This window comes from Mirounga angustirostris, unplaced genomic scaffold (genome assembly GCF_029215605.1).
Source record: "Mirounga angustirostris isolate CCGP_5_RB_7025 unplaced genomic scaffold, mMirAng1.0.hap1 SCAF_16, whole genome shotgun sequence".
Classification (NCBI taxonomy): Eukaryota; Metazoa; Chordata; class Mammalia; order Carnivora; family Phocidae; genus Mirounga; species Mirounga angustirostris.
The window spans coordinates 53,734,748-53,750,983 of record NW_026991724.1 but is presented as its reverse complement, the minus strand read 5'-3'; the positions used below and the strand labels follow the sequence as shown (position 1 = coordinate 53,750,983).

Here is a 16,236-nt window from a genome sequence, read left to right as displayed (position 1 = left end):
GTGGGGGCCCCTGCTCACGGTCTTGCCGGCATCATCCTTGCTGCTCAGCAGGGCTTCCATCTCTGCCCGCAGGGCCCGGTTCTGCCGCTCCAGCTCCTCACGTGCTTCCTGCTCCTCCTCCAGCGCCCGCGTCAGTGACAGGGCCCGAGCCTCGCGCTCCCGGCCCTCCGCCTCGACCCGCTCACGTTCCTCCACCGCCCGCAGTACAGCTGCCTTCTCCTCTGCCAGGAGCTTCCGGGTTGAGGGAGATGGGGTGGGGGAAACAGATTAGCTGAAAGGAGTGTACAAATGGATGGGCAAGAGGGAGCAGCCAGGGACAGAGAGAGAGGGAGACAAAGGCAGAGACACAAGAGGGAGGTAGAGGGATTAAAGTTGCAACTGTGTCCCAGACCAGCCCAACTCCTGAGTGGATCAAACTGATGAGCCCCTCACTCTAGAAACCCAACAGAGGAAAGGTGATTTCTTCCTCCTGGGGTAGTGGTAAAAAACCATGTACATAATTTTTAAAAATGTACTTCAACCTTTGCTGTTTTTTTTAAGACACAGAAATTAGCAATAATAAAACTTGCAAGACGTGCCGAAAGGGAAGAGAACAGGGCTCACGGTCAAGAGAAAAACCAGTCCATGGAAACAGACCAACAGATGACCTCCACACTGGGATCATCGCACAAGGACTTTAACGATGATTAGTAAACTTCAGGACCAGATGGATACAGTGGGTGAAGACCCAAGGTTATTGCAGGAGGGATTTGAAACTAAAACAGAACCAATTAGAGAGGCCAGGACTGAAAAGCATGATATCTGAAATCAAAAAGTCATTGGAGGAAACCGAGAGCAGACTTGACACATCAGAACCAGTAAACCTGAAAGCAGGTTGATAGACATGATCTAAATAGAGAGGGGGGGAAAAAGGGGGAAAAAAGACTGTAAAAAAATTAACAGAGCGAAAATAACCTGCAAGGCAGCATCAAGCAGTCAAACACACAGGTATTTGGAGTCCCACAGGAAAGGGGAAGAAAAAGGAAAGGAAGATGTGAAACTATCTTCATTCATAGAAAACAGGGTCACTAATGTAGAAAATCCAATAAAATCTATAAAAAAAGTCTGCTAACAAATAAACTGTAGGATACAAGATCAATACATAAAAACCGATTGTATTTCTATATACTGGCAATCAGAAACTGAAATAAAAACCAGAACCATTTAGTTTAAGTAATCCCTGTACCCAGTGCGGGGCTTGAACTCACAATCCCGGAATCAAGAGTCGCATGCTCTTCTGACTAAGCCAGCCAGACGCCAAAACCAGAACCACTTAAAACAGCATCGACAATATGAAATGGTTGGAAATAAATCTGATGAAAGATGTGAAAGATGTACACTGAAAAGTACACAAAGGGAGCGCCTGGGTGGCTTGGTCGGTTAAGGGTCTACCTTCAGCTCAGGGCATGATCCCAGGGTCCTGGGATCCAGCCCCGAGTTGGGTTCCCTGCTCAGCGGGGAGCCTGCTTCTCCCTCTCCCTCTGCCTGCCGCTCCCCCTGCTTGTGCTCTCTCCCCCCGCTCTGTCAAATAAATAAATAAATAATTTTTAAAAAGTACAAAAAGTAAAGGAGATCTAAATAAATGGGCACATGTACCACGTCCCTAGGCAAGAAAACTCAATATTATTAGGATATCAGTTCTTCCCAGATTAATCTGTAGATTCAACACACTCCCAAATCAAGAGGATTTTCCTTCTGTGTGTGGAAACTGACAAACAGATTCTAAAATACATGCGGAAATGCGAAGGACCTGAAAGAAGCAAAACAACTTTGAAAAAGAAGAAAAGATTGGACAACTGGTGCTACCTGATTTTTAATATCAATGCAAGAATGAGTCAGTAAAGAAAGTCTTTTCAGCAGTGTTCGAACAATTCAACAGCCATGTATAAAAAATTAATCTGGAGCCATGATAGCACAATATAAACAAATTAACCCAAACTGGATCACAGACCTAAATATAAAACAGCAAAGTAGAAAATTTCTGGAAAAAAAATATAGGAAATCTCTGTGACCTTGGGTTAGGCAAAGTCTCCTCAGACACAACACTAAAAAGCACAGCCCACCAAGTGACAAATTAGTAAATAGGACTTCATCAAAATTCAAACCTCCTGCTCTTTGAAAGACTCTATGAAGAGCAAAAGGTCAAGCCACAGACTGGACAAAAATAGATGCAAAGCAATACATCTGGTAAAGAACTTATATTCACCATATATAAAGAACTATCACAATTCAATAATAAAAGAAACAACCCCACCCCCAAAACAAAACAAAGGAAACAACCCAATTTAAAAAAAATGGGCATAAGATTTGAACAGACACTTCACCAAAGAGGTATACAGGGCAAATAAGCACATGAAAGATGCTCAATGTCACTGCTCATTAGGAAAATGTGAAGTCAAACCACCACATCCTATTAGAAAGACTAAGGTTTTTTTTTTTTAAGATTTTTTTTATTTATTTGACAGAGAGAGACACAGTGAGAGTGGGAACACAAGCAGGGGGAGTGGGAGAGGGAGAAGCAGGCTTCCCACTGAGCAGGGAGCCCGATGTGGGGCTCGATCCCAGGACCCTGGAACCATGACCTGAGCCGAAGGCAGACGCTTAACGACTGAGCCACTCAGGTGCCCTGAAAGACTAAGGTTTTAATCATAATAATCCCAAACTAGAAACCACTCAAATGTTCATCAACAAGTTAATGGTTTTCAAAATGTGTTCTATTGATACAGGAATAATACTCAGCAGTAAAAAAAAAGGGGGGGGAATAAATAATTACTAAAAAATTTTTGTTTTATTAAGTTATCTCTATGCCCAACGTGGGGCTCGAACTCACGACCCCAAAATCAAGAGTTGCATGCTCGACCAATGGAGCCAGGCAGGTGGCCTGAGGAATGAATTATTAATCCATGCAAAACCATGTATGAATCTCAAAATAATTGAGTGAAAGAAGCCAATCAAAAAAAGAGATTCACATGAGAAGAATCTATATAAAACTCTAGGAGAAACAAAGAGAGCCTTGATAATTGATGGTACAGTAAGTGGTCAAACATACATGTGTTTGGAGTCTGAAAAGAAGAGGAAAGAGAGAATGGGGCAGAAAAGATATTTAAAGAAATAATGGCCGAAAATTCCACATTTGATCAAAAACATGAACCACAGCTGTGGGACAAATACAAAAGCCCACAGCTGCATATATCACAAACTGCTAAAAACCAAAGATAAAGAGAAAAAATTTAAACCAGACAGGAAAACATAGATCCCTACAAAGACACGGGATTTGAATGATTGCTAACTTTTCATCTGAAACAATGGAGGCCACAGAAAATGGAATGATCTCTTCAAAGTGCTTAAAGCATAAACTGTTCGCCTAGAATTCAAGAGCCAATGATATATCCTTCAAAAATGAAGGGAAAATAACGACTCTCCCGTTTTCTAGATGAAGAAAATAAGGCACAGAGAGGTTGGGCAATTCATCCAAGCCACACAACCAGAAGGGGCCGAGCTGGGATTTGAACCTCAGGGTTGCCTGATCTTAATGCTGTAGGGTCCTATGATTTTTATTTCATCCTCAGATTGCCAGATGCTTAAGATTATCCCCATTTCCCAGATGGGCAAACTGAGGCTGAAATGGGAAAAGCAGCTTGCCTGAGGTACACAGTGTGTCAGCAGGAGGAGCAAGATGTGTTATTTCATTTATTCCTCATCAGTACACTCTGGTGCACCTTCAGGATATCTTGGGGAGTAAGAGTAGGTACGACCAGGGCGCCTGGGTGGTTCAGTCAGTTAAGCCTCTGACTCTTGCTTTTGGCTCAGGTCACAATCTCAGGGTCGAGGGATCAAACCCTGCATCAGGCTCTGTGCTAAGCGTGGAGCCTGTTTGAGGTTCTCTCTCTCCCTCTCCCTCTGCCGCTTCCCCTGCTCACATGTGAGTACCCCACCTACCCCCCTCTCTTAAAAAAAAATAGTGGGTACTACCAATAATTATTTTGGGACAAGAGACATAAACCAGGATGGATGGGGGGCCTAAATATTTGACAGAGGCTTAGAGGGAAGAAGCATCTTGCCCGATGGTCCCCCCAAATTCACAGCTGAGCCGCGGAAGCGCGACAGAGCACCCGGACTTCCCACCCGGGAACCTGAGGCGCCCCACCTGGTCGAACTTGCGCTGCTTCTTCTCCAGTGTGCTCACGAGCTGCCGCTGCTGCTCTAGGTCCATGATGGCATCGTCCAACTCCTGCCCCAGCTGCCGGCGGCCCCGCTCCAGCCGCTCCACCGCCTCGGTCTTTTCTGCCAGGCGCTGGGCCAGGGCTTCGGCCTCGCGGGCTGCCCGGCGCCGTGCCTCCTCTCCAGCTTCCAGTGCCCCCGCCTCCTCCTCCTGGCGCCTCCGCCACTCTGACAGCTGGGGGTGGGGGTGGGAGGAGAGGGTGGGTGGCAGTCATGGCTGCGACCAAGGCGTGAGCTGGTAGTGCCCCACTTCCCAGAGGAGGAGACTGAGGCTGGAGGAGGGAAGTGACTCGCTGCACTGGGTTCTTCTGCCTTGGAGCAGGGTTGAGGTTGTGAGTTGTGTGAACCTCAGCTTCTTCAGGAGATGAAAATTACTCCCACGGGGACCCAGAGGATGAATCAGACCTGGACTCCACCCTGGGGAACCCCCCTTAATGGGGGGGGAGACTGAGCATCATGCCCAGGGTGGTGGAGGCTAAGGTAGGAGAAGCATGGGAGCCGTGGGTGCCCACAGGAGGAATTTAGAATCTGTTTAGAATGTTCAAGAGGGACTTCCTGGAGGAGGGGGGCATTTGAGATGGATCCTGAAGTATGCATAGGAGTCTGCCAGTTGAAGAAGGATATTTACAGGCATGCATTCAGCACTCATTCATTCAACAAGCATTTCTCCAGGCCTCCTATACGTCAGGTTCCATGTTGGCCTGTGCTGAAGACCGAGATCTAACTCTGAGAGGGTCCCGCTTTCAAGGAGCTCCCATTCTGGTGGGGGGACCCATAGGCAGAGACAGTTCCAGCCCAAGGTGACTAGAATGGGGATGAGGAGAAAAAAGGGTGTGGGAGCTCAGAGTGGGGCAGTGAGGGACCTCCCACAACAGGAGAAGCTGATATTGAGTCCTGAAGAATGAAAAGGGTTTCTCGTGTGAAGTGGAGAAGGAGGTGAGAGATGAACACAGCTAAAGACACGGAAGGGCCAGCAAAGGCAGGGCCAAGAGGCACACGCTCTATCCTGGGGGCACAGGGAGCCAGGGAGAGCTGTGAGCAGGGGAGGAGCAGGAGAGGAGCAGGGGCAGCTCTGTGGTAGAAAGACCGCGTGGAGGATGAGCTAGAAGGGGAGAAACTGGAGGCAGGGAGGTCTGAAGGGAGGCTGAGACAAGGATCCAGGCGACAGAGGATGAGGCCTGAGCAGGTCTAAGTCTGTGTAGATGCAGAGTAGGGGTGAAAGAGAGTCGGGGGAGGAGGAGTGGGCTCTGCACTGACAGGCTGTGGGCTGAGGGAGAGTCAGAGATGAGAATGGGGGTCTCCTGGGTGTCTGGCCTAGGACCAGGTGGGCAATGGGGCCATCCCTGAGCTGGGGAACCCAGGAGGAGTGGGTTGGGACTGGAGGGCCCTCGAGGTCGCCCTCCAGGGCTGCTCACCTGGGCCTGGGCAGTCTGCAGCTCGCGGCCCGCCCGCTCCCTGGCAGCCCCCTCCTCCTCCAGCTGCTCCCGCAGCCCAGCCACCTCAGCCTCCAGGGCTCGCGCCCTGGACCCCAAGGCCAGCTTCGCCCTGCTCTCCTCCTGCAGCATCTCCTGCAGATGGTGGGGAAAACGGAAGTCAGGTGAGGGCAGAGGGTGGGGAGGCATGGGGAGTGGGGTGCAGGGGGGGCTGGCCTCACCTGGGCGTCGTGTAGCTGGGCCTCTGAGCTGCTCAGCTCCTTGCTCAGCCGGATGGCTCTGGACTCAGCCTCACTCAGGGCCCCAGACACGTTCTCCAGTTCAGCCTGCGGGGAAGGGGCACCTTCCAATGGTGGCTTCCACCCGGTTGACCCCAGCCGCTCCTCCCCCTCAAATCCCTGCTCCACTGGGCTGGTGACGATGATGTCAAGTGGGGTAGCTGCTGGGGAAACCAGCCTGGTGGTTCCTCAAATAGTTAAACGCAGAGTTTCCATGTGGCCCTCACTCTCCAAGGGAAGGAAGCCTACTGGTTTCACACACCAATAGCGCTATTCCCAGTTTATATCAAGGGAAGCTGAGGCACAGAAAGGTTACAAAATTTGCCCAAGATGACAGAGGTACCAGAGGTAAGACTGAGCCAGGCAGACTGGCTCTACAGCTGTGTTGTCCAAAATGGTAGCCACCAGCCATACGTGGCTACTTAAATTTAAAAACTAAAATTAAAAAAAAAGTAAAAATCCACCTCCTCAGCTTTGCTCCCTACATTTTGAGTGTTCAGTGGCCAAGTGGATCGGATCGTGCAAATACAGAACATTTCTATCACTAAAGAAACTTCTAGTGCTGCCCGGAACTCTTGCTATCAGCCACCCAACTCTACTTCTGGTGTCACTCTTATGTGTGTGATATGTAAAACATTTAGTACAGTGACCTCTAGGTAGCATGATTCCATTTGGGGCAGATCCCGGCTGTCCCCACAAATCCACTCTTCCCTGGTCCCACTATGACAGTCTATTCACTAGGCCTGTGGCTAGTGAAACTACATTTCCCAGCCTCCCTTGCAGCTAGCTGTGGTCACGTGATTATGTGATGGCCAATGGAATATAAGCAAAGCGATGTATGCAAATTTTGTCGCTCCCTGTCTTTTTCTTCCTAAACAGAAGCACGGATGTGCCCATAATCCAGATTCGATTCTGAAGATGAGGGCGATGCTCTCAGGGACAGTGGCATGACAAGACCAAGGCACCCGGATCTTAAGTGACCTTGTGGAGCACAGTATCCTGCCGGCCTCCACTGCTTACCCTGAGTCTTTCTCGAGAGGGAAAGACACATGTCTTTCACTTAAGCTGATGGATTCTGGGGTGCCTTTGTTATATAGTAGTTTAGCTTTTACCCTAACTAATACAGCATTTTAATCTGGAAACTAACTGTAGTGGTGTTTTCCCCTGGAGGAATTGGACAACTAAAAATCATTCCTCCTGGGGCCCCTGGCTGACTTAGTCGGTTGAGCATTCGACTCGATCTCGGGTTTGTGAGTTCGAGCCCCGCGATGGGTGTAGAGATTACTTAAAAATAAATTATTTTTAAAAATTATTTTTTTAAAAGTCTTTTTTTCCTTCATTTTTTCTGCTTCTTTGTATTCTTAGTAATGCATAAGTATCAGCCATTTATAGAAACACAATAAAATTAAAACATAAAAGTCCACATTTCTTTTAACAGTCACAGTATGATATCATCCCCACACAGTTCCATGTGTCCAAACGGGGCTTTTCTCATCAGAATACAGATTATTGAAGGCTTCTCAGAGGGTGAGATGTCATGGTAGGGTTAAGAGCTATAGGGTCAGGCATGCTTGGGTTCAATTTTTGGCTCTGAGGCATCTTAGACGATCAGCCTCACCTCCCTGGGCCTCGGTTTCCTCGGATGTAAAAGGGGAACAGTAATTAGGAGTCAGGAAGATTTAGTGAAATACATAGGATAGTTGATATAAAGTAATTGCTCACTGAATCCCAGCTACTCGTGCGTGATCATGCTGGAAGAGTTCGAAGGGACAACAGGGCTGCTGTGGACCAAACAGAAGCCCACAGAGGGTCCCTGCCCTGGCCGTCCCACTCACCTGGACTCGCTGAAGCTTCTCAGTAGCCTCCACTCGAGCCCGCTCCCCGTCACCAGCCCGGCCCTGCACCTCCTGCAGCTGGGACTCCAGGCGGCGTCTCCGCTGCTCGCCCTCATGACGTGAGGCCTGCAGGCTGCTCAGCTCCGACCGCAGCTCAGACACTTCCGTCTCCAGGGCCAACCGGGTCTTCTCCCAGGTACCTTTGCTCTGGCAAAGGGAGAGAGACAAGTAAAGATTTATGCTTCCTCCCTCAACCAGACCGGGCACCCTCCTGCCTCAGGGCCTTGGCACTGGCTATTCCCTCTGCCAGGCCTCCAGGGTTCCCCATTCCTGCCCCAACCCACCCTCCGGGCCTGTTCCAGCTGCTCTGCCAGCTCGCCCAGGGCCTGGCCGTGGCGCTGCCTCAGCTCCTGCACCGCCACTTCGTGAACACGTGTCTCCTCTTCCAGAGTCTTCTTCAACTCTGTCACCTCCTGTTCCCTCTTGGACCTTTTGTGGAGGGAACACGGTTTCAGAAGAGAGAAAGGCAGGGACTTTGGGGAAGTGCCTCCTTTTATTGTTTCCCTTCAAGGATGAGGACCTCACTCTACATTCCCTAAGGGATCTGGGTGGTAACCGAGGGAGGAGTGTGGCTTTAAGGGTGAGCTCCTACCCATCTTTCAAAACCCTATTCAAAAGGCCCTTTCTCAAGGACGTCTTCCTGGACTCCCTCCATAGACATGGTTTTGGGGCTCGCTCTTATCATCCACAATGCCCTGTGCTGCTCCCTTAGAGCACGCTTTATTCTGGATTGGGTCCCTTTGCCCGACTGCCTCCCCCAGACTGGGAGTCCCCGAGGGAAACGCCTGGGTCTGACTCATCTCTGTCCCCAGCCTGGCCGAGGTGCAGAGCCAATACTCGATAAACAACTGGTGCACGGCTAAACCTCTGTGTCGATGGAGGGCTCACACCAAAGTCCCTCTCCTCTCCCTGCACCCTGCCCTGCCCGTGCCCAGGTGGTGCCAGCCGCCTCACCGGAGCTCCTGCTGTGCGTTGGTGGAGTCTAGCGTGTCCTCCAGCTCGCTCCGGAGTGCTTCCAGCTCCTCGCCCAGGTCCCTGCGCTGCTTCTCTGCCTTGGCCCTGGCCGCCCGCTCGGACTCCAGGTCCTCCTGGGCCTCAGCCAGTCCTGCTTGCGCCTCCCGCAGCGATTTCAGCAGCAGGGCCCGGGCACTGCCCTCCTCCTCCACCCTGGGGGTGGACAAGGACCACGGAGTGGGTACAGGGGCAGGCAAAGGGCAGGGATGATTTTGGGGGGCCGGGAGGCCAGGTGGATTTGGGGGTGGTCCATCCCAGGCTGAAATCCCAGCTCTGCCCTTGGGCGCATGCCTCAGTCCTTAGAACCTCAGTTTCCTTAGCTGTAAAATGGGGATGGCACCAAGAGTAATCACAGGGACACTTACTGAGCCCCTGCCACAGGGGACCCTTTACTTTATCATCTCACTTCATGATCACAGCAAATGAGAAAACTGATGTACAGAGTGGGAAAGTCCTTGCCCAGGTCACAAGGTCAGCAAGTGGAAGAGCTGACCCCAGCATCTGATCAGCCTCATGACCCCGATGATACACAACCTCTAGCAAAGAGAAGCTGAATTGAGGGGCAGCAGTGGCTGGGAGTTAAATTGCTCATGGAGCCACGTAGACCGGGGTTTGGATCCCCTGCTCTCCAGACCGAGCAGGGAGCCCGCGGCGGGGCTCGATCCCAGGATCCTGGGATCATGACCTGAGCCGAAGGCAGACGCTTAACGGACTGAGCCACCCAGGCGTCCTTTAAAGAACCCTTTCATACTTCATCCCCACACTAACCTTAGGAGTAGCTTCAAAAGCACCCCCCTTTCACAAATGAAGAAACAGGCTAGGGAGGCCGATGGCACGTGGGTGAGGTCAGGTGGCAGAAAAGGGGCGGGGCCAGGGCTTGAACCCAGAAGTCGGATGAGGGTGCAGGTTCTTAGCCACACACACACCCCCACGTACCACTGATTATAAGACACACATTTTCCCACATTTTAACATCTAAGTTGAGCTGCACCTATAATCAAGGGCTCGTGTACGGGGAAAAGGCATTCGTAACACCGAGCGCACACAGTAGGTGCTCCATAATTGCGACTGGCTGTAATCATAATGATAGGATTCCTTTCATGGCCGGAGCGCTTATGATCAGCCGGAGCTGATCCCCTATTCCGACCGCGGAACTGGGCAAGTTCCTAGCCACGCGGGGCCTCGTTTCACTCGTCCCTTAAGCCGGCGGGCTTGGAGCTCTCGCCGGGTCCAGGTTACAGAAGCGGACGCTGAGGCTCCGCGGGGCTGAGGCGCATGCGCGCTGGTGGAGTCTCCCCGCGGCGCCCCTCCCGCGGGCAGGCCACGCGCTGTGGGTGGCCGGCCCCCAGCCCCGCGCACCTGGCCAGGGCCGCCTGCAGCTCCTCCTCCTTGCGGCCCAGCTGGGCGCGCAGCTCCTCCCCGCGCCGCTGCTGCTCGGCCATCTGCTCCTGCAGCTCCGAGCTCTCCCCGTCCAGCCGCCGCTTCAGCTTCTCCAGCTCCTGGCGGCCCTTCTCCTCCTTCCGGAGGCGGTCTGGAGGCGGGAGTGGGGGCCATGCAGAAGGGCGCCGGACCCCACGCCCAGCAGCTCGCCCACACCCGCGGCCCCGCCCCGGCACTGGCTGGGGTGGGGGTGGCGGTGAAGCTGTGGCTCAGCATCTCCTTCTGCGCCCCCTCTTTCCAGCTTCCCCGACCCTGGGCCCGACCCCCAGGTGCTGTGCTCTCCTCCTCACCCCCAAGTGACAGCCCTGCTCCTGCTCAGTGGCTGTCTCTGCCCTGTCCTCTCCTCTCCTGTCTCCACAGCCTTCTCCTGTGCTCTCTCCCTTCTGATTCTGAGTCAATAGCAAGGGACAGCGACAACAATGTGTCTGAAACAGTGGGACAGTCAGAGAGAGTGACCCAAGACATGGAGGAGAGAGCAAGAGAATTGCATTTAGAGTGACAGAAACAACCTAAGAGCTGGGAGGACACCCAGTCTGCCCTGAGCCTTCTTTCCTGCCCCCATTTAGCAGGTACGACCACTGAGGCTCCACAGCACGCGACGTTCACCCAACGTCCCCCCTCCCCCACCGCCGCCAAGCATGCGCAGTGCGGCGTCCCACTGGGGGCGGTGCTCACCCTCCATGTCCACAATCGTGGCCTCGTATTTGAGTCGAAGCTTATTGAGGCTCTTGACCTTCTCCTCCTCCTCGGCCGCCTGTGACGAGAACTCGGCCAGACGCTCCTCCAGCAGCTTCCGCTCCTGAGGGTGGTGGGAGGTGGGGGCGGTCAGAACAGCCCCCCCTCAACGCTCATCTCTGGTGCCTTCTCATCTGCATTTCTGCTCATCTCCACCCTTCCCTGAGCCTCCTGCTCCGGATCCCAACCTTCCTTCCCCATTCTCTTGGGTCTGCAGACCCGTCCCACCCTCACGGGTGCACACGTCGTAACTACAGGCTAGCCTCCCATTATTCGAAGAACCCCACCATTCACTAACACACCATCCCACTCATGGGCGCTGAGGTTCATTCCAAGTCACGTGCGATTATAAACAACACTGCGGTGAACATCCTTGCCCATCCGCTGCATTCACGTGAGTTCTGGATCCATACCACCCAAAGAATGGGTTTGCGGACCAGCAGCAGCATCAAATGGGAGCTTTTTTAGAAATGCCGCATCTCGGTTTCCACCCCAGACCTGCTGAAGCAGAACCTGCATTTTAACAAGCTCTCCGTATGGTTCCTGGGCACATTAGCATTTGAGAAGCACTGGCCTGGAGCAGTACTTTTCCAACTGTGAGTGGTTCTGGAAACCAGTGTAGTGTGTTGGCACTACCCTTAAAAGGAAAGAAATGGAACAGCGTAGAATGGAATAGCCATTGTACCAGAAGGAATGTTCCAGAAAACTCCTGTGCATCCTTGACCTCTCAACTCAGGTATCATTGCCTCAGATAAGCCTTCCCTGACTACCCCGAGGACGGGTGAGGCACCCGTCACCCCCCATAGTCTTTTTTTTTTTTTAAGATTTTATTTATTTGACAGAGAGACACAGCGAGAGAGGGAACACAAGCAGGGGGAGCGGGAGAGGGAGAAGCAGGCTTCCCGCTGAGCAGGGAGCCCCATGTGGGGCTCAATCCCAGGATATTGGGATCATGACCCAAGCCGAAGGCCACTTAACCGACTGAGCCACCCAGGCTCCCCCCTCCATAGTCTTCTATTCTTTTCTGACAGTTTAAAATTAAGTCACAATGTGTGGTTATGTTTATTTTCTGTGGTGTCTCATCTAGCATCCCTTTCCCCCAGCCCCCTGTGAGGACATAAATGGCTTTCTAGGTTAGTTCAATGCCATATCCCCTGTGCCTAGCCCAGTCCTAGCTGTGGCAGGTAAAAGATGGTGGTGGGTTCTTTGCCATGTCCCCACCCAGGGATGGAGCCTAATTTCCCACCCCCTGAATCTGGGCTGAGTCTATGACTGCTTTAAGCTCAGTGGTCTGCAAACCACAGTGTGCAGGCCAAATCTGGCCCACCATCTGTTTTTATAAATAAAGTTTTATTGGGACACAGTCACACGCATTCGATCATATACCATCTGTGGCTGCTTTCATGCTACATCGGCGGAACTGAGCGCTTGTGACGGAAGCACAGAGGCCTGCAAAGCCTGAAATATTTGCTATCTGATCTTTTACAAAAGATGTTTGCCAATCCCTGATCTATAGAATTGGGCACAAGTGATGCCATGTCAGTTTCAGGCTTAATACTTTAAGGGGCCTGGATGCTTCCACTTCCCCTTCTCAGAGCCCGGAGCTGCCACGTAAGAAACCCACGCTCTCCTGTGGGGACAGAAGCCACACGAAGGAGCACCGAGATGGCAGACATCCACACCCGGCCCCCACACCACAGTGACTGCCTCCGAGAGCCACGGAGCAGCTGTGCGACGGAGCCCCAGCTGACCCACAGAAGGATGGGATATAATGAGATGGTGGTGGTCTCCAGCCGCGTGGCTTTGGGTGTCTTATGATCTACCAGCGATGGGTAATGACACACAGTAGTTGCTCAATAAATACCTGCTTGGGTGAAGGTGTGACAAAGGGAAAGTGAAGGGAAGAGCAAAGGTCGAAGGGAGACACAGCTGAGACTGAGAGCCCGAGACCCCTAGGGGGGGCGCTAGCTGGGGGAGACGCCGAGAGAGACTCACCCCCCACCCCATGCACCACAGCTCCCTGCCCCTGGGGGCCTACAGGCCACCGACCTTGCTCAGCTTGGCATTCTGATCTTCTAAGAGTAGCAGGTCTTCCTCAAATTTCTTCAGCCTCGCTTCTGTGGTCACCTTCTCCAGCTGCAGCTTCTGCCGCGCCCCCTCCTCGGCCTCGAGGTGGTTCTCCAGCTCCTGGAGAGGGGAGGGGCAAGGGATGAGGACCCAGGGGCCGGGGGCTGGCATGAGATGCGAAGGACAGGGTGGAGGGGACGGTCTCGAACCCCGCGGGCTTGTGGCTCAGACAGGTCCCTGCTCTGGGCGAGGCTGGGAAGGAGCAAAACTTTACTGGCCTTCCCGTTTCATTCATTACCCCTGAGCCTTCCCTGAGGGCCCTGTGTATGCCTGTTCCAGGCACCAAAAATAGATACACATCTTTGTCCTTATGGAAATGACATTCTTGTGTGTGCAGGAAGATTATAAACAAAAATACAATAAATAAACACATCATACAGACAGGCACTGTCCACTGTGGTAACATGTGGTGTGAGACTGGAAATTAAGATTCGATATTGGGTGACAGTGTGGAAGGATGTCAAGGGCATTGTGCTAGGTGAGGTAAGTCAGAGAAAGACAAATAGCCGATGATCTCACTTATGGGTGGAATCTAAAAAACAAAACCAAAAACAAAACGCTGAGCTCATAGGTACAGAGAAGAGATGAGCGGTTGCCGGGGGGCGAGGGACGGTCAGTGAAGTGGGTGAAGGGGGTCAAGAGATACACACTTCTAGTTACAAAACAAATAAATCCCGGAGAGGTAATGGACAGCATGACTGTAGTTCATAACACTGTACTGTATATTTGAGAGTTGCTGATAGAGTAGATCTTAAAAGTTCTCATCACTAGAATATTTGTTCTTGTTACTATGTAAGATTATGGATATTAACTGGACTTACTGTGGAGATCACTTCCTGATATATACAAATATTAAATCCCTATGCTATATACCTGAACTAATGCTATATGTCAATAGTACCTCAAAAAAAAATTTTTTTTTTTAATTTTAAGTAGGCTTCACGGCACGGAACCTGACACAGGGCCCGAACTCACGATCCTAAGATCAAGACCTGAGCTGAGATCAAGAGTCAGATGCCCAACCAACTGAGCCACCCAGGTGCCCCAATAATACAATAATACCTCAATTAAAAAAAAAAAAAGGATTCAGTATTAGGTGCTGACTTGCTATCTGGTATTGGGAGGACCTATAATGGCCTACCCACATGTCCTCCTCCTACCTGCTCTGCTCTCACAGATAAGGTCCGCTGGTCACGTTAACACTACACATCACGGGGACCAGGCACAGGGCCAGCTTCTGCCTACATAGTGGACTTCAGTTGCCTGCCAGCCCTGAAATTATTCAAACTCACCGATCACATCTCCCTGTAGGAACCAGGGGTCACCCCATACTTTTGTTACTACAAAGCCTGCCTCCCACAGCTGTGGCCTGTTCATTTTATTCCTGAGTGCAACCCCTGTGTGGCTCTCTGGGGTATGGTGTCAGGCCATCCCCGTAACTCTAGGGCAGGATCCCTCCCCCACCTACAGGACGAAGAGGAGGTGATTAAAACACTTACTGAGCTCCTGAAATGTGGTCAGTATGGCTGAGGAACTGAATTTTCAAACTTATTTAATTTTATTTATTTTAAATGTAAGACCAGACGCTCACTTAATCACTGGAAATTTTTAAAGTATGTTTGGCATAACTTGGGTACCTCAATCTACTTTTTTCAAGTGAAGAAGTCGTAACACATAAATGCAGATGAATACTGCCAATGAAAACTTAGCATCTGAATGAAGATGTAAAGCACACAGTGGATTTTGAAGGGGAACCATGGGAGGGTGGCCTGCCTGGAAATACAGCAGCCTAGAGGCAAATGGAGCCAAGAGATGGAGAGAGAAAGAGCACAGAGGGTATCACCTCAGCACCTGGATCCAGCCATGCCTGAAGCAGAATGCATAAGCATTCTGGAGTCTCCCATTATTTGAACCAAAGAAGTATTCTTTTGGCTTATGCCACTTTGAGTTGAGTTTTCTGCAAATTCATGGCCCAGTGAGACATGGTTTGGAGAAGCAAAGGTTGTCTGGGTAGACGGAAGGGCATGGGGCGAGGTGGCCTGTGGGCACACAGGGGCCCGACCTGTATATGCTGCTGCAGCCTCTTCTTGTCACTCTGCAGCTGGCGGCTGCACTCCTCCTCCTCGCCCACGCGGGCCTCCAGCTCTGTCACCACCAGCTCCAGCTCCTGCTTGCGAGCTGCCAGCCGGCCCCGCGTCTCTTCAGCCTCCGCACACAGCTCTGCCTCTGCTCGGAGTTGCTCCGCCAGGCGGGTGCGCTCCTCTTCCAGCTGGGGACAGGGTGGGAGGTCAGCACTCAGCAGGCAGTGCTCCCAGGGCAGTCTCAGTGGAGCACTCGGTCCCTCCTGCCTCCTGATTTGCTTTGCCCTTTGGGGCCTGGAAGGCTTTCCTCCAGGTCCCCATCTCGGGATGACCTCAACCCCCCCACACCCAGTCACCAAGTCAGACCCCTGGGTGCCACCCTCTCTCCCACCTCCCTTCACCTCCCCGCAGCTTGGGCCTTATCCTCTCCCCGGGGACTCTCTCTCCAGCCTCCTCACCTCCAGGCGCTCCCTCTCCAGTCCACCCTCCAAATAGCCCCCGAGAGGGCTTTCTACCATCTCACATTTCTTTTTTTTAAGATTTTATTTATTTAACAGAGAGAGACGCAGTTAGAGAGGGAACACAAGCAGGGGGAGTGGGAGAGGGAGAAGCAGGCCTCCCGCGGAGCAGGGAGCCCGATGCGGGGCTCAATCCCAGGACCCTGGGATCATGACCTGAGCCAAAGGCAGACGCTTAATGACTGAGCCACCCAGCCGCCCCTACCATCTCACATTTCATTTAACACTCCTACGCCTAGAGATTTAACCAAAGGAAATACCTCAGTAAAAGCAAACAGGAAAATGCTCAAAAAGGGTTTTGCTTCAGCATTACTTATGAGACACCAGAAAAACTGGACAACGGAAGGCTCACCGCCTGCCTCCCGTTGCCCCGCCACAAGGCCGGCCCCTACCCTGCCCCTCTCGGAGGCCAGCCGCCTGAGCATCTCGCCTCCGCAGGAACCCGCACCCACCCC

General features: G+C 52.0%; 1 protein-coding gene across 5 annotated transcripts in view; it reads right to left on the bottom strand.

Moving 5' to 3' along the window:
• The window catches only part of MYH14 (myosin heavy chain 14), an 86,621-nt gene that overhangs the window by 18,984 nt on the left and 51,401 nt on the right, over positions 1–16,236 (bottom strand). For all 5 annotated transcript variants that reach the window (XM_054511525.2, XM_054511526.2, XM_064581739.1 and 2 more), the window contains 11 exons: positions 15,245–15,451; positions 13,105–13,242; positions 10,996–11,119; positions 10,240–10,411; positions 8,821–9,033; positions 8,151–8,295; positions 7,807–8,013; positions 5,915–6,019; positions 5,676–5,828; positions 4,187–4,435; positions 19–231 (listed from right to left, as the gene is read on the bottom strand). In XM_054511525.2, the coding sequence (XP_054367500.1) occupies positions 19–231; positions 4,187–4,435; positions 5,676–5,828; positions 5,915–6,019; positions 7,807–8,013; positions 8,151–8,295; positions 8,821–9,033; positions 10,240–10,411; positions 10,996–11,119; positions 13,105–13,242; positions 15,245–15,451 (1,926 nt within the window). The remainder of the gene's footprint in view (positions 1–18; positions 232–4,186; positions 4,436–5,675; positions 5,829–5,914; positions 6,020–7,806; positions 8,014–8,150; positions 8,296–8,820; positions 9,034–10,239; positions 10,412–10,995; positions 11,120–13,104; positions 13,243–15,244; positions 15,452–16,236) is intronic.